This window comes from Felis catus, chromosome C1, assembly GCF_018350175.1.
Source record: "Felis catus isolate Fca126 chromosome C1, F.catus_Fca126_mat1.0, whole genome shotgun sequence".
NCBI lineage: Eukaryota > Metazoa > Chordata > Mammalia > Carnivora > Felidae > Felis > Felis catus.
Genome location: NC_058375.1, coordinates 96,143,781 through 96,160,061, shown reverse-complemented (window position 1 = coordinate 96,160,061; position 16,281 = coordinate 96,143,781). Strand labels below are relative to the sequence as shown.

The 16,281-nt window shown below is 56.3% G+C and overlaps 2 protein-coding genes and 1 long non-coding RNA gene across 6 annotated transcripts; 2 read left to right on the top strand and 1 right to left on the bottom strand.

The window, feature by feature from the left end:
• Positions 1 to 902: 902 nt before the first annotated feature.
• On the bottom strand, positions 903 to 7,098 carry LOC109502534. 2 transcript variants are annotated; one of them, XR_002161187.3, is made up of 3 exons: positions 6,977 to 7,098; positions 5,811 to 5,910; positions 903 to 1,477 (listed from the first exon to the last, which is right to left on the bottom strand). It is a non-coding gene; the product is annotated as an uncharacterized LOC109502534 (long non-coding RNA). The 2 variants fall into 2 exon arrangements; XR_006582864.1 differs by lacking the exons at positions 5,811 to 5,910; positions 6,977 to 7,098 and adding an exon at positions 1,871 to 2,040.
• On the top strand, positions 2,044 to 7,640 carry PPM1J (protein phosphatase, Mg2+/Mn2+ dependent 1J). 2 transcript variants are annotated; one of them, XM_006935007.4, is made up of 11 exons: positions 2,044 to 2,694; positions 4,041 to 4,155; positions 4,659 to 4,769; positions 4,869 to 4,946; positions 5,232 to 5,344; positions 5,630 to 5,714; positions 6,263 to 6,381; positions 6,586 to 6,649; positions 6,802 to 6,909; positions 7,026 to 7,177; positions 7,322 to 7,640. In XM_006935007.4, the coding sequence occupies exons 1-11, from the start codon at positions 2,369 to 2,371 to the stop codon at positions 7,467 to 7,469; spliced, it is 1,419 nt and encodes a 472-aa protein (XP_006935069.1). In that variant the 5' UTR covers positions 2,044 to 2,368; the 3' UTR covers positions 7,470 to 7,640. The 2 variants fall into 2 exon arrangements, with proteins under 2 accessions (XP_006935069.1, XP_003990523.1); XM_003990474.5 differs by having other exon boundaries at positions 2,045 to 2,694; positions 4,659 to 4,946.
• Positions 7,641 to 10,118: 2,478 nt separating this feature from the next.
• On the top strand, positions 10,119 to 16,204 carry RHOC (ras homolog family member C). 2 transcript variants are annotated; one of them, XM_011285072.4, is made up of 5 exons: positions 10,119 to 10,252; positions 13,496 to 13,659; positions 14,193 to 14,313; positions 14,652 to 14,782; positions 15,536 to 16,204. In XM_011285072.4, the coding sequence occupies exons 2-5, from the start codon at positions 13,504 to 13,506 to the stop codon at positions 15,707 to 15,709; spliced, it is 582 nt and encodes a 193-aa protein (XP_011283374.1). In that variant the 5' UTR covers positions 10,119 to 10,252; positions 13,496 to 13,503; the 3' UTR covers positions 15,710 to 16,204. The 2 variants fall into 2 exon arrangements, with proteins under 2 accessions (XP_011283374.1, XP_019693187.1); XM_019837628.3 differs by lacking the exon at positions 10,119 to 10,252 and adding an exon at positions 12,174 to 12,288.
• Positions 16,205 to 16,281: the final 77 nt, after the last annotated feature.

Genomic DNA, 16,281 nt, shown 5'->3' with positions numbered 1-16,281 from the left:
GGAAGAAGGAAGTGGTCTGTGAATTTTTCTCTTAACAGGAGGAACACTCTTCTACTTTAAGAGAGCTTTGGGATTGGAGTAATGGGGTGGGGAGAGGTAAGAGGGGAAAAGCCTAGTTCTGAACTCTGAGCCACTGCACATGGCCTAGGATAAAAGGGGCCTGTCCTGAGGATGCCCAGTTGCCCTCACTGGCTAGGGCCACACACATTCCTGGCAGGGCCAGGCACTGAGCAGTCTCAGCTCTCAGCAGAGAAAAATATCTCCCAAGTCTGCCTTCCTACCTCACCCACTTTTCCCACTCACTTTCTGCTGCCTCAGGGATGAGTAGAAGTGATGACCTTCTTACCAGGTTCTGGGGCAGTCTGAGGAGGGAGGAGGTGTGATGATGCCAGGGATCAGAGGTAAGATGTTCAGAGACGGGAGAGCCTTAGGATTTAGTCGGGGGGTGGGGGTGCTGCTCTGGAGCCCAAGAGTGCTGCTGACATCCCTGATGACCATCTGGTGCTAGAGCTAGGGGTCTCTCTGTCCTGGCTCTGTGGCCTATTTGCAGCCACACCATGATGGGTGCTGTGAAGAGCAGGGATTAGGGAGCAGGGTGACACAGAGAAGTGGTAAGCAAACTGCCCCAGAAACACTGAATAATAAAAATAGACAGGATGTTATATTTTTCCATCAGTCTTTGCTTGTGCTGTTGTTTACGCCATTTGTCTGACAGCTGGTTCCTGTTTTTCTCAAACAGTAGGGAAATACCCATAGCAGCACCATGCTGTTTACCCCCCCCCCCCTTTGCGTTTGCCACTCTATGTGCCTTTGGGTCTGATTTTTCTTTTCTTTGTGACTTCTATTTTTCTGGCTCTCTGCCCAGAGTGCAGGTATAATTACAACAAATATAAAGACCTGAATGACCATTATGAGATTTTTATTTGGAAGCTGCCAGGAAAGCCACCCCTTCTGGGGGCACACTTCAGCTCAGGAAGAGAGAGCCTTACGTTCAGGAAGCATTCCGCCCACAGAGCACAGAGATGGCATCCCAACCACAGACTTGGTGCCAGTGATTCCTGAGGGCTACTCCTGTCTTGCATTAGGGCCACAAGGGCCTTGTCCTCATCTGGACAGTGCATGGGGTAGGAGGTTCTCTGGAGGTCTACTGATTAACTCCCTGAAACCAGGTTTGGGAACAGGGCTCTTTGAACATCAAGTTAGTGCCACCCTTTCCTTTCAGATAGGTGCTTAGCCTGGCCTCTGTCTCCCCCTGGCGGTACGTACAGAACTTGTTCGGCCTGCAGGTTCGGCCTCTGTCTTGAGTTGAAGGTGGAAGAGGAAGAAGCCCCACTCTTTGCCATTCACCTCCTCCTTAACCCTTCCTCCACCATCCCGACAAATTAGCTTGGTTCATCAGACGGAATCGAGTTTGGGCGTCTGGGGACTGGCACGGGTGTGAGTCTCTCACTGACTGTGTGACCTCTTGAGGCAAGTTCTGTAAAATGACAGGTGCGTCATCGGTAAAAAGAACGTAATAAAATCTACCTTGAAGTGTTACTGTGCAGTATAGATGGCCTACTATATAGAAAGTGCTTTGTAGCGGGCCTACTATATAGAAAGTCCGCCATAAATAGCAGTTATTGTAGTTCTCCTTACTAAATATTCCTCTAGCCCTGATGTGATCAGGGGAGGTCTAAATGGGGCTGGGGGAAGGGGGGAACAGGGAATTGGATCCTGAGAAAGAAAGTGAAGTCGGAGTGGTAACCGCTCTCCCAGATCTAGAGGTCATGGGGAGCAGGGCCCTCTCAGGAGCCCAGGAAGTTACCCCCAGCTCCCTAATTCAGGATGGTCGACTCCAGCCCGCCTCGTTCACACCCCCACAGCACACCCAGCACCAGCTGGCTCGCCTTCACTCTCACTCCAGCAGCCTCAGCCAGAGGTGTTGTCACACCAGGTGCCTCACACCCAGCGGTCGCCGAAGCTGCTGGTTTCGCTCTGAGGTCATCAGCTCCATCATCCTCCGGGCTAGCTGCTAGGAACGGAAGGCGAGGAGACACCACCCACCCCGTCACAATGGGGAAGTTCTAGCTGATGTCTAATCTGGAGGGTGTCCTTCCTTCCGTCCCCTTCCCACAACAGCAGACCCTTCTTCCCCAAAGGAACTGAGGCGGAGCGTAGCCGGAACTAGGCGGGAAGAGGCCGCGAACCAGCGGGGCGGTGCGGGGGCGGCCCAGAGCAGGAGGAAGTTTTCCCGGGACCCGCCCTGCCCTCGCGGAGCCAATGGCCGTGGAGAGCCCGCAGGAGCGAGCACCGCCCACCGCGCGCCCTAGGGGGGCGGGGCCTGACTCGGGGCGGGGCCACGCCGAGGGCGGGGCAGGGAGGCAGCATGCTAAACCGGGTGCGCTCGGCCGTGGCGCACCTGGTGAGCTCCGGGGGCGCCCCGCCTCCGCGCCCCAAGTCCCCAGACCTGTCCAACGCGCCCTCCGCGCAGCCTGCCGTCCCTCCAGAAGCGCCCAGGAGCCCTCCGGCGAGGGCTGGGAGCGGGAGCTCGGCGCCCGCGAAGACAGTAGAGGCTCGAGCGAGCTTCTCCCGACCGACCTTTCTGCAGCTGAGCCCAGGGGGGCTGCGACGCGCTGACGACCACGCTGGCCGGGCTGTGCAAAGCCCCCCGGACACCGGCCGTCGCCTGCCCTGGAGCACGGGCTACGCCGAGTGAGCGTCCCCGGGAACACCCTAGCCAGGATGGGACCCCCAGCCCTTACTTAGACCCTTCCCCAGCTGGGCATCCCCGGCGCTGGGATGCGTGCCCCTGGCGGCGCTCGGCGCTGGGAACTCCCTTCTCCCAGGACCTTTGCTATCCTCTGGGCTTCGGGCTGCACCCCCTCCCAGCCGCTTCTCAAGTCGGTGCAGTCTTCCTCAGGATCTTCCAGCTCGTTGACTTCCCTCACCCGCGCCGCCTCAGGACCTTGTTCCCTTCCAGAGCCCGGAGCCCGGAGAGCGGAGGGCCCCGTGAAGGATGAGTTGGCCAGTTCTCTGTTGGGGCCCGGCAGTTTAATGGCTAGGGGAGGCGGGGCTTCAAGGAGGCTGGGGGCGCTTTTCATAGAGGAGATGGCAGCCAGAAAGATTCGCTCCCGGGCTTCCCGACCCCGGCGCCCCAGTTCCCTGTCCCTCTTACCGTTCCCCTCCCCCTCCACACCCAGAAATAGCCCGCGACACCAGGCGGCCTCCGGCTTCCCCAGGGGCGGGGGAGGGGGCCGCCCGGGAAGCAGGAGGGTCCCCTTTGAACGCCCCTTGGCGGGGGGCATTGCGCTGGCCAGACAAAGTCGCGGACCCCCGGTCGGAGTGGCGGGAGCAGCCGGCTTGCTCCCAGGCCGGGTGTATTTTTAATGCATCTACTGGGAAAGCAGAGCTTTGAGGGAGACGGGGGCGCTGAGGTCGCTGAGGGTGGTGGCTGGTAGACCCGTGGCCCCACCGCCAGCTCCTTTAGCTTTCTATCTGAGAAGAGTTGGTGGCTTATGTGGCTTCTGCGCAGTCCAGGTGGGCTTCCACCCCTACCCTATTTCAATTCCTCTTTCCCTATCTGGGCTGGAGCACTGCCTCACTGCCAAAGCAGCAGAAACTTTCACTGGAAGATTTTAAGATAAAGGTGGGTGTGCCCATGAGGGTGGGGTGCTGTGGACCAGGCACTAGAAAAGTTGACTAGGCTTCAGGGCGGGATGTAGGGTCTTGGCAAGCAGGATAGTAAGACCTCCTGCCGCCCCTGTCCAACCCTTTCCCCAGCAGCCCACAGGGGTGCCCCCTTTGCAGGGGATGGGGGAACTGAGGCAGGCAGGTGCTGCTGCTGGCTTTTCTGTGAGGTGGTGGGGCCTGACACCCAGACAGTACTCCTCATGCCTTGCCCTGCCTCCCTTCCCCTCCTCTTTCTGGCCTGGATCCCAGGTGGCTGTGACCTTTCTCAGTTTGGCCAGCAGGCTAGAGAGGGTGTGTGTGTCTAAGGTGGGGGTTATTCCAGGACCTGGTCTGGTGTCCAACCTGATGTGGTCACTCTGGCCTGGCAGGGTCATCAATGCTGGCAAAAGCCGGCACAATGAGGACCAGGCTTGCTGTGAAGTGGTGTATGTGGAAGGTCGGAGGAGTGTTTCAGGGGTACCTAGGGAGCCTAGCCGAGGCCAGGTAAGCCCCCACCCCAGCCCCTAGCCTCCAGAAACCTGGTCACATCTCTTCCGGGGGATTCTAGGCATCTGGTTTTAAATCCGAGACATGTGGAAGACCTAACTCCTAACTCACTAGCTTTCTACCTCTGACACAGAACCTTTATGTGGCATTTGAACAGTTAGAATGTCAGTATAAATGTTCAGTTTTCCACTTAGAATATAGGTACTACTGTATTTATGGATGGTAATTAATTAATTACCAATATTTATTTTTGCATATTTTATCCTTGGAGTTTGGCTTTTTTGATGCTTTTCTTTCTGACACATAATAGGCCCTTGGTAAATGAGTGAACAAATCTAATTTGCCTTTAATGCCAAACTCTGACCTCCTCTCGGATGTTTATATGGATGCCCCAGAGTCTTACATAGTACAAGCCACACACACACACACACACACACACACACACTCTCTCTCTCTCTCCCTCTCTCTCTCTCCCTCACCTCCAACTTTTCCTTCACCAGGGACTCTGCTTCTACTACTGGGGCCTGTTTGATGGGCATGCAGGGGGCGGAGCTGCCGAAATGGCCTCCAGGCTCCTTCATCGCCACATCCGGGAGCAGCTAAAAGACCTGGTAGAGATACTCCAGGACCCCTCGCCACCTCCCCTCTGCCTCCCGTCTACCCCAGGGGCCGCAGGTTCCTCTGATCCTTCTCACTTGGTTGGTCCTCAGTCCTGCTGGTCTTCGCAGAAGGAAGTGACCCATGAGAGCCTGGTAGTGGGGGCGATTGAGAATGCCTTCCAGTTTATGGTGAGTGGGTGGTCCTGGCAAGAGCCTGCTAGGCAGTCACTCTGGTCAACTCTGGATGGGGATCAAGTGGCCTAAGTGGGTGACCCTGAGAACCCACAACACCTTTGAGGGCCTGAGCAGAGCTTGGTTCAGTAGGGAGGGAAGGAGTAGTTAGCTATACCCATGTCTTCCCTCCTCCCCTCCAGTGTGGCTTGGCTGGGCCAGTTTATTTCTGCAGATGGGGCGGTGGTTGTGTGCCTGGAACCTCTTCTTCATTCACCCCTTTGACCCTCCTTCACGTGGCAGGATGAGCAGATGGCCCAGGAGCGGCGCGGCCACCAAGTGGAGGGGGGCTGCTGTGCACTGGTTGTAGTCTACTTGCTAGGCAAGGTGTATGTGGCCAATGCAGGTGACAGCAGGTATGGTGGGGGGGTTGAAAATGCCTACAGGGGGTCCCACTCTCTGGGATGGGGGCATAGAAGACAGTGAGGTGGTGGGCTTTAAAAATCAAAAACTGGAGGGAGGGTTGGGGTCAGGAGCAGTTACAGACATAAGGAAGGACCGGAAATAGCCACAAAGGGAGGAAAGATGGGGGTCTGGGTGAGGAACCCTAAGGGTCATTATGGGGAAAGCCTGGTCTTTCTGGAATTCTCCACAAGAGGACTGAGGAGAGCCAAGCCCAAACCTTTTCTTTCTCTGGGCAGAGCCATCATTGTCCGGAATGGTGAAATCATTCCAATGTCCCGGGAGTTCACCCCGGAGACTGAGCGCCAGCGTCTTCAGCTGCTTGTAAGTAGGAACTAAACGCTCTACTCCCATTCTTTGTGGACTCTGTGGCTCTCTGTAGCCTATGTCCCCATCCCTACTGCACAGACAGCTCCTCACCTGCTCACTGGGAAGGCTATTCTGCAGACTACGGCTGACCTGGTGGAACATGTAGGAGGAAGGAACGTGGGTTACTCCAGTGCTCCCACTGTGGCCCCAGCTGAGGAAGGAAGTGGAGTCAGAAGTGGGGAAAGGAAGTAGCAAAGGCCCATGAGAGGCAGTGTGGCTTAATGCTTTAAAGTCCTAACTCTGGAGCTGGACTGCCTGGGTTTGAATCCCAGTTCGAGTACTTTGCTAACTGATCATCAGACGGTTCCCTTGCAACACTAGTTCCTGCCTTAAGGGTTGTTGTGAGGGTTAAAATGAGCTCCTATACATTAGTATTAGAACAGCGCGTGGTACATGGTAAACTCCATTTAAGGCCCTACTGTAATTAACATCTATACACCAGGGTGTGCTGTAAGCCTAATGTTCCCTGGCCTCTGCTCTTGTCCGGCCACTCCCAACCTCAGGGCTTCCTGAAACCAGAGCTGCTAGGTGGTGAGTTCACCCACCTTGAGTTCCCCCGCAGAATTCAGCCCAAGGAGCTGGGGCAGAGGATGCTGTATCGGGACCAGAACATGACCGGCTGGTAACACTTCCCTCAGAGCTGGGGCACGTTCCCATGGCAACACAACCAGTCCCTCACCAGCAGCAAGGTGGAAGCTGGAGGCTGGGCCAGGCTGGGGGTTGGGGGGATGTGGTCCTTCTTAGGGGTTTGTGTGAGGGGCATGGCTCCTAGGGGAGGGGGGGCTTTGATGCCTGGGTGATGCCTCCTGTACTCCCCCCTCCCCAGGGCCTACAAAAAGATCGAGCTGGAGGATCTCAGGTTTCCTCTGGTCTGTGGGGAGGGCAAAAAGGTAAACTCCACGGTAGAGGTGGGAGAGGGCGGGAGGACCCACCACAACTTGTCTAGGGAGGTGGAGGTTCTACCTGAGGGTAGGGGTGGGAGGGCCCACAGCTTTGGAGCCTGGGAGAGTGCTGTGGCAGCACCCACACTCATTCCCTTTAGGCTCGAGTGATGGCCACCATTGGGGTGACCCGGGGCTTGGGAGACCACAACCTCAAGGTCTGCAGCTCCACTCTGCCCATCAAGCCCTTCCTCTCCTGCTTCCCTGAGGTGAGCCGAATGGGGGCTACCTCAACCATTCCTTCCCTCCTCTGGGGGCCTCAGGCTGGCTTCTTACCAGGGTCCTTTTGTCCCCAAGCTCCTTCTTCACTCTCTTCTCCCACCAGGTACGAGTGTATGACCTGACACAGTATGAACACTGCCCGGATGATGTGCTAGTCCTGGGAACAGATGGGCTGTGGGATGTCACCAGTGACTGTGAGGTAGCTGCCACTGTGGACAGGGTGCTGTCGGCCTATGAGCCCAATGACCCCAGCAGGTAGGAGTTGTAGGGCAGTGGGGGGATGACAGTGGGGAAGGTAGGGGCAAAGGGAAGCAATGCTTGGGGACCCACATGAGGGCCTGTGTATCGATCTTCCCATTTACATGTTGGTACATGAATGTGCACGTGTGCTCCTGGCAGGTACACGGCTCTGGCCCAAGCTCTGGTCCTGGGGGCCCGGGGCACCCCCCGGGACCGTGGCTGGCGTCTCCCCAACAACAAGCTGGGTTCCGGGGATGACATCTCGGTCTTCGTCATCCCCCTGGGAGGGCCAGGCAGTTACTCCTGAGGGGCTCAGCCCTGCCCCTGTCCCCACCATCCTAGCCTCTCCATGCTTACCCTCTGCCAACCCAAATCAGAAGTTGTCTCCCTGACCTTCTTTAGTGCCAACTTAACTGAAGAAGGGGTGTCAGTTAGATCCAGAATTATAGCTAATGGCAAATAAACCACATGGATAAAACGTGTGTCTTTATTTACTTTGATTAGAAATTGAAAGGCCCTTTCAGGTGGTGGAAAGAATCCCCCAAAGCCGTCCTAAATATGTAGTGCTTCCAGGCTCCTTCTTCCACCCTCTGCTCTTCCCACTCCACGTGCTCTCATCCATGTCCACGGCTTCATCCACCTGCTGGCGTTTTCCAAGTCAGTATTTCCAGCCCAGGTCTTTCCTGAGCTTGATGTTCACATAGCTTGTCTCCTGAACATCTCCTCGACATCCCACAGGCACTTCAACTCAACGTATGTCAGAATCCACCATTTCCCTACAAACGCGTGCCTTCTGGTTCACCATGCCAGTGGGCACCAGCTCATCGGCTCAAGTTAGAAATCTTGGAGTTGGTCACCTTTGGCGTCTGTCTTTACTCAGCAAGTGAATCAATCACTACACACTGTTGATTATATGTTACAAAATATATTTCGTATTTGTCCCCACCCCTACTGTTACTACTACATTAGCCTCCTAACTCCACGCCCCTGTATGCCCCAATGTGACCTTTCCACAGTGTGAATCTGATTGGTTATTCCCTTGAGAGAACATTTCGGTGGCTTCCTAGTGCACCTAGACCAAAATCAACACTCGACTCTTGAGTATGGCATACAAGGACATTCATAATCTAGCCACTGCTTCCTTCTCCAGCACCATCTTTCAGCCCCACCCCCACCCTCCTGGGGGTTCCATAATTCTTTGGGCCTGTTGTGGCTCCAACTCATTTAACGTCTACACATCACCTTATCTGGAACACTTCACCTGTCCTTCGGGGCTAGGTATCCCACAGCCCATGCATGCCCCCACTACAGCCACTGCCGGCTGTAATGTAACTGTCTACACTAGGAGTGGGTATGGGGGCGCCTGGGTGGCTCAGTTGGTTAAGCGACCTACTCTTGATTTTGGCTCAGGTCATGATCTCATGGCTCATGAGATCGAGCCCCACGTGGGGCTCTGTGCTGACAGTGAGGAGCCTGCTTGGGATTCTCTCTCTCTCTCTCTCTCTCTCTCTCTCTGCTCCTTCCCCACTCTTTCTCTCTCTCAAAATAAATAAATATACATTAAAAAAAAAAAGTAGTGGGTATGGAGTAGCAGTTAAGGGCAGAGGCTCTAGAGTCCAGCTGTTTGGGTTCTGGTGCCAGACCTACCACGAGCTCTGCAACCTCTCTGAGCCTCAGTTTGCTTCTCAGCAAAACGGAGATAGCAGTGCTACCTTCTAGAATTGTTGTAAGATTAAAGTAGTCCATGTGTGTATGTAGACCCAGGTGCATGTAATAAGGGCTCAATAACTTGCTATCTTTAAGTTGTTTGTATTCCAAATTTAGACTGTAAGTTCTTTGAAGACAGAAATCAATTTGAACTGAGCACATAGGTCTCCACTCACACGCAGCATGTTTACTGAGCCCGTTAAGAGGTCTGGGGACCAAACTTCTCTGGACCTCAGTTTACTCATTTATCAAATGTGTGGGTTGCACTTCAGATCTTTAAAATCTGCGTGACTGCTGACATTCATTCATTCAGCGATTATGTCTTGAAAACCTGTTGTGTGCCAGGCAGTGTGCTAGGCAGTGGTGAGGGATGGGGGGTGGGGAGAGCATAAAGGACAGCAGGGAGAGAGCACCAACTCTGGAGCCACACAGGCCTGTCTGAATTCTCAGGTACATACTAATAGCAAAAATTTGGGCAAGCCACTTCTCTGAGCCTCAATATCCTTACAGGCAAACGGAGATGGGTATACTTAACCCAAAGATCCATGATGAGTATTAAAAGGGCCGAGTTATATAGCGTATAGGTCACAAGCTAATGAAATATTGGTAGGCTTCCTCACCTTCCAACCTTCTCAGCCACTTCAACAGGAAAAGAGATACCCGTGCAGGTAAATACCCAAGGCGACATAATGGACCGGGGCAGTGTCCCTAGCGGCACCGAAATAATGCAATGGGGATGGAAGCTGACTTCCCAGCTGGGGATCAGAAAAGGTTTCAAGGAGCGCCCTTTGAGGGGTCCACAGTAATTGGACTCATGGAAACTCCAGGCTGGGGGAAGGACGGGCATTGTGAAGTGGAAAGGTGACCTGGGTCTCAAAGGATGTGAAAGGTCCTCAAGGTTGGGGCGTGATGTTGAGCGGTACTTACTCCGCAGGATTTTACGAGAGGAGGGCGGGCGTCTTCCGCAGCCCCCCTCCCGCGAGGTCCCGGGGCGTGTAGGCGCCGGTGGCCGGTTGGCCACGGGAGGGCAGCAGCGGCCCTTTCCGACCCCACCCCGAGTGCCTCGCAACTTTCCCGACGCCGGTCCACCCCTGGGGGCTGGAAGGCGGAGCAGAGACTGAATCCTCGAGGGGGCCCACCCGCCGCCCACTCCCCAACCCGCCAGGCATCCCACCCTCGACCCCCGGCCAGCGGCGGGGGCCAGCAGCTGTGGCCCCCGGCTGGGCGGTGGGCGGGCAGAGCCAAGGGCCGCCCCCGGCCGGTCCCTCCCCCAGCCGGGTCCGCCCCTCCCCGCCGCTGCGCTGAAGGAGGGCGGGGCGGGGCCCCCCGGGTCAGTCTCAGCCTCCCGCATTGGCCGCGCAGCTGGAGGCAGCGGAGCGGAAGGTACCCGGGCCGGGGGCTAGGGTGGCGGGGCGTCCCAGGAACTCGACCCCGGGAGAGCACTTTCGCTCCCCTCCTCTGGGCCGGAGCTCCGGGCGCCGGCCGGGGAGGGGGCTTTGGACAGAGCGCGGGCCGCCCTCCTTCCCTCGGGACGCGGCGTCTGGGCTGTGCGGGGGTCGGGCCCTCTCGGCCCCTCCCTGGGCTGCAGCGAGGGCTCCTCCCCACCCCCCCTGCTCCGGGAACTGCCCCGCAGGGCCTCTCGGCTCCTGTGTCCGAGCCTGGGTCTCTGCCTTTCCCCTCCCGGCTTCCCGGAACCTGCCCCGCCGGGCGAGAAGCCAGGAGGCAACTTGGGTCTCCGCGAGGGAGCCCAATTCCAGACGCTGTAGCTCCCAAGCTGGGCGGCCCGATGTGGACCTGGGGTGGGGTGTGGGTCCGGGCACAAATCCGGGTGGAGGTGGGAATTCCCCCAGGCCAGGCCGGTGGAATGGCGGGAATAGGGGCGTGGTGTGGCCAGTGGGGGCTGCCACTGCTCGGAGAGGTCTGGACACCTCCCCAGAAGCTTCCTGGAGTGTGCCTGGGGCGGGAGGTAGGGGAGATTGGGAAGCATCCAGGTCCTTTTTGTGTAAGTAAGAATCTCCTCCCTTCCAGACCCCTCCCTTACACTCCCCAACCCAGGATTATCCTGGGGCTTTGGGCTGGGAGGATGCAAGGCTGCGTCCTGTTCTCACTTCTGGTTTTAAAGTTGAGGTGGTATCTGATTCCTTTCCTAGACCTTAGGGCTGATCCGCTTTGTACAGCCTACCTCTGGTTCATCTGGAAGTCTAGAGAATGATTGAGGAGAGGGCGGGATGTCTGGTCTCAGGGAAGGCTCCAGGAGCTTCAGGCTCCATTCCAGCCTCTGTGTGGTGTTTGGTTGCCCATCTTAGGGTCAGTGGGGCAGTTCTTCTGGGGCTGCCTCTAATAGGGAGCTGTTGTCCTTGCCATGCTGGCCTTGGGCCTGGTGTCCTGGCTTGGCCTAGGCCAGCTGCCCTTCTTGCCCAACTGAGAGCCTGAAGGGAAAGTCTTCTAATTGAGCTGGGGGCTTCAGAGTACTTAATGCATGCCCTTGCCCCTGAGTTCTGGCCTGTGGCTCCCACCATGGGGTGTCATCTAAACTGTCCTGCTGCAGGCAGGTAGTGGCATCCTCACACCTAAACAACTGGTACTCACCCTGGTGGTGACTGTCTTTCATCAACACTGCCCATCCCAGGTGGGGCTACCCCAGCCTGTTTTTTGTTTTTGTTTTGTTTTTTTTTTCCACACAGCTGGACCAATGGAACCAGTGGGAGTGGGTGGGGGGAGTTGATCACCTGGGCAGAATTTCCGGGGAACCCCCTTTTTGAAGGTGGTTTCCAGTTTTGAAGGAGATCGGCTGGCAGGGTGAATGCCTTCTTGCCTGTCTTGGGGTATCAGAGAGAGAGCCCCTTTTGTGGTGGGGAGTGTGTGGCTGTATCCTCTGAACTCCTATAAATTCTCTCTGACTCATATCCACTTCCTCTCATCCCAGTTTTGTACGTGTGTGTGTGTGTGTGTGTGTGTGTGTGTGTGTGTAGGAGCGGGAGGCCACCCAGGATCCTACTGTTGAAGAGAACTAGCTTTGGGCTTGGAGAATTCGCTTTCCTAAAAGGCAGACCAAAGCCAGGCTGTGAGGTGGTGGTATGTGGGGAGTACAAGAGTTCAGCCCAGTTTGACAGGATGTGGGACTGAGAGAAAAAGCCAGGTCTGGGGCAGAGATCAGGTTACCATCCCCTTCTCTCTTAACTACTCCTTGCCTGGCTGGTGCTGGGACTGGTCCTTGTTCAGCTCTTTTTTTGGGAGCTCCTCCCAGCTCAGGCTCTAGCCCCCTCCCCCTTCCCTACAGCCTCCACCGCCTCTCAGCTCTCAGAGCCCGCCCCCTCTTCCTCCGAGGCTGGAGGCCTGGGAACCTCAGCCGGCTGGAGGTCAGCTCCTCTCCCCAGGGAGGGAGGAAGTGAGGCTCAGCTCAGGGGCAGGGAGGCTGGGTAGGTGTGATGAACTGTGCAGATGCTTGCTCTTGTGTGTTAGGGGCCGGGGACATATGGAAACCTCGGGAAGCTGACTCCTCGCCCTGAGTCACAGGGAGGGGTGGGCAGGGCCTTGGGGTGAGCTGGACAGAGGAGAGGAAGGGGCTGGTCCACGGGGTGGGTGGAGGTGATTCCCTAGTGGATTATTCTCAGTCACTCTGCTGTGGTGGATGTGTGGCTCCCTACAGTGTGGTCATTGTCCCCTGCCTGGGGCTGAGTGACCCAGTGTTGCTGCCAGGCCCAGAAGGAAGGGGGGAGGAAGGCAGACTGCCCGAATGTGGGCTGTGGGCACTGCCGGGACTGAGCCTTCTTTGTGTGACTCGGGGCTGGCTTTAGGGACTGGGATGGGGTGGGCCAGGGAAGCCGGTTGGCCGCTGCCACTGCCCTCTGGGTTTCCTTCTCTCTGCTCTCTTTCCCATCTCTGGAGTGATACGTAGAAAAGGCTCTAACAGAGTCTCGAGTCACACAGCCCTGCTTTGAGTGCCATCCCTGCCACAGCTCTGAACACACATTATAACCTCACAGAGCCTGCTTCCTAGTTTGGCAAAATGGGAAGCACACCATCGATCTTGCAGGCTTCTGGGAACTGAGGGAGATGATTTTTGTGGAAATGCTCAGCATAGTTTCCCTTATCCACCTGCCACCTCGTAGCTGGTTCTACTAGCCTGTGGTCTTGGAGAGGATGCCTCATTTGTGACTGGGCAGGCAGGACTTGTCCTGAGTGAGGGACAATGTGTTCTTGATTGGACCCTAGCGATTATTAAACTTTAGAAGTATCAGAATCCTGGTAACAAAGTCTGACTTGAAGCCCTGATACGTATAGCAGATAAAAGCTGGCCCTTCCAGACATGTCCCTGATCCCCCCTCTTAAGTGTCTAGGGTCCTACAGTTGGTGGATTAGATCAGAACTCCTGTTTTCTGGCTCCCTGATTCTTCCACCTCCCACCTCTGTATTCTAATCCGTCTAGGAAGACCTGTCCCTGACCCTCAGATTAGGTCAGTTGACTGAACGATTGGTTCTTGGCAAGAACGTGCCTGGGCAAGCCCCTATCCCTCCCTTCCCTCTCTGCTGGAAGCCTTGGTTTCCAGGTCTTGGGGGGCCCCAGAGAAGTGTTTTTGGATATATTGGCTTTTCCCTACATTCTCACTGCCTCTTCCCTGCCAGCCCCAGCCATGGCTGCAATCAGAAAGAAGCTGGTGATTGTCGGAGATGGGGCCTGTGGGAAGACCTGCCTCCTCATCGTCTTCAGCAAGGATCAGTTCCCAGAGGTCTACGTCCCCACTGTCTTTGAGAACTACATCGCAGACATAGAGGTGGACGGCAAGCAGGTGAAGGCCAAGAACCTTCCCCGTCTCCCCCTGGGAACCCCGCCCCCTCCCTTTGGACCTTGGATGTCCTGCCTCACCACCCATGTCCCTGCTCCACTCTCCCTGCTGGAGCCAGTACAAGTTTAAGTGAAACTTTAGTTTTAGGAAATCTAGATACACCTCCTTCTTCTCTACACCCTGGCTCTATAACCCGGGCCCAGTCCTTTTGCCTCTGAGCTTAAGCTCCTTTGACGGCAAAGTGGGGATAGTGGTCAGGCCTCCTTCAAAGGTTTTTGTCACTTAAATCAGATAGCGGTGCTCACGAGGGAGCTCATAAACTACAGAGATCAAGCACCCATGTCTCAGGATTTCTAAGACCTCACCTTATTTACATTGTGTGATGGTGATTAGCGCTGTCCCTGGCATGTAGCAAGTGCTCAATAAATGTTGAGTGAGCCACAAGGACCAGTGGTTTCAGAAGAGGACCTCTGGGTGGCAGGGGAGGGGTGTAACTGGGGCCCTGAGGCCAGCTACTCACTGGGCCTATGCATCAGGTGGAGCTGGCTCTGTGGGACACGGCCGGGCAGGAAGACTACGATCGCCTGCGGCCTCTCTCCTACCCGGACACTGACGTCATCCTCATGTGCTTCTCCATCGACAGCCCCGACAGCCTGGGTGAGGTGGGGGTGAGGGCGTCGGAGAAAAGGCACTGAGAACCCCTTGGAGTCAGCCAACCAGAGGTAGCTCTCGCCTCAGCTCCTGTCAGCCACCATCAGAGGCCGAGGCCGGGGGGGGGCTTGGGACAGGGCCCATGTCAGCCTCCTGCATTTTGGTGACTCTGGCCCTGGGGAGGGCTCCAAGGGTGTACTGTGGGGGCAGAGGGGCTTTGAGCTGTGAAAGGGACTGTTGTGCTGAAGAGCCTCTAACACTGCTGGGGGGAAAGAAGGGGACCCTGGGGGGAGCTTTCTAGCCTAAGTGGAGGCACCAACACCTGTCGGGACATGTCTGTGCAGAAAACATTCCTGAGAAGTGGACCCCGGAGGTGAAGCACTTCTGCCCCAACGTGCCCATCATCCTAGTGGGGAACAAGAAGGACCTGAGGCAAGATGAGCATACGAGGAGAGAGCTGGCCAAGATGAAGCAGGTGGGTGGGGCTGCCAGGCCTGGAGCCCCTGGGACAGATGACCTCCTTAGGGTCTTCTCTCCAGTGGACTTCCCAGTGAGGCAGTGGAGGCCCACCTCCTACTCCCTGGCGAGGAAGAACGAGAAGGGCTCTTGCTCTCCGCTACCATACCTGATGAAATTGTCAGAGAATGCAGTGACTTGTCCAGGGTCACTTGGCGTTTTATTTGCTTCCATTCTTTGGGGGTTGGGGCTATTAAGAAGAGGAACATCCCTGTCTTCAGAGGCAGCTTCTTACAATAGATCTTTTGCTTGAGGTGTGGGCTGACTCCAATACCGGTGGGCCCGCATGGCCGGAAGGCCCAGAGTGAGGGAGCTGGCTTATTACCTGGTAGGTGGCTCTCTAGCCAGAGTCCAGGATAAAGAATATGGACTCTCCTACAAGGATAGTTATGGCAAAACTTTCAAGCGGGGGGCAGATATGGTCGCGTCTGTGCGTTAGAAAAATTTTGGCAGCCGTAGGGTACTTATTGGAAAAAGAACGGGCGGGAGACTGGTTAGGAGGTGCTGGATGCTCAGGCCAGAGAAGGGTGTGCCATGGGATATAGGACTGATGGAGACATCTGATGTAAACATTAAGAGTCTTGGGTCCTGGCCCAGAAACTGCCCAGGGCTGGAAGATGCATTTGTCCTAGTCACTACACTCATGGCTAAAGTGGGGAGAGGTGCACTTAGCCACTAGCTTCCTTTAACCTCTCGACTTCTGTCTTCCCAGGAGCCCGTGCGATCTGAGGAGGGCCGGGACATGGCAAACCGGATCAGTGCCTTTGGCTACCTCGAGTGCTCGGCCAAGACCAAGGAGGGGGTGAGGGAGGTATTTGAGATGGCCACTCGGGCTGGCCTCCAGGTTCGCAAGAATAAGCGCCGGAGGGGTTGTCCCATTCTCTGAGACCCGCAAGGCCTCCCCTGTTCCCCCCCTTCCCTTCATAGGGTTGCAGAGCTGCCCACCTCCTGGCCCCATCCTCTTAGGGCTCCTTGCCGAAGGCTCCCTTTTCAGTTCCTTCCAGCCCAGGACTGCATCTGAATTTCTGAATTTTGCCAGCCCCCCTCCAGCAACCCCGTGGTGGTGGTGGTGGTGGTGGTGGTGGCGGCGGCCTGGCCCTCCCTCCCTATACTCTGGAACCTAGGGTAATTCCCTGCCAAGAGCAGAGTTCCTCCTCCTGCTGCCTTGGTCCAGGGGTGGGGCTCTTGATCCCTTCAGCCTTCCCCATAAGATCATCACACACCAGCACTTTATACACTTCTGGCTCACGGGAGTGTCTGGGGTAGGGGACTTGGAGGGTGTAACCCAGAGCCCCAGGCCCCTGATGGTTCTGCTTTGGACTGGGGCCTAGACTCTGGCTCTTCTTGGTGGGGGGACACGAATAAAGGCCACAGGCTCCAACATGTGTGTGGCGGCTTCCTGTCTTTCTCTCCTGGTCCCTGCCTTGGCTGTGAGCCGAAAGTCCCATCTCTCCCAAG

Bases quoted from the DNA above. Each gene is read 5' to 3' on its own strand.
- PPM1J (XM_003990474.5), top strand. From the start codon at position 2,369: ATGCTAAACCGGGTGCGCTCGGCCGTGGCGCACCTGGTGAGCTCCGGG. The intron at 4,156-4,658 runs GTAAGCCCCCAC...TTCCTTCACCAG, and splicing joins GGGAGCCTAGCCGAGGCCAG to GGACTCTGCTTCTACTACTG. The intron at 6,650-6,801 runs GTAAACTCCACG...CATTCCCTTTAG, and splicing joins TCTGTGGGGAGGGCAAAAAG to GCTCGAGTGATGGCCACCAT.
- RHOC (XM_011285072.4), top strand. From the start codon at position 13,504: ATGGCTGCAATCAGAAAGAAGCTGGTGATTGTCGGAGATGGGGCCTGT. The intron at 13,660-14,192 runs GTGAAGGCCAAG...CCTATGCATCAG, and splicing joins TAGAGGTGGACGGCAAGCAG to GTGGAGCTGGCTCTGTGGGA. The intron at 14,783-15,535 runs GTGGGTGGGGCT...CTGTCTTCCCAG, and splicing joins AGCTGGCCAAGATGAAGCAG to GAGCCCGTGCGATCTGAGGA.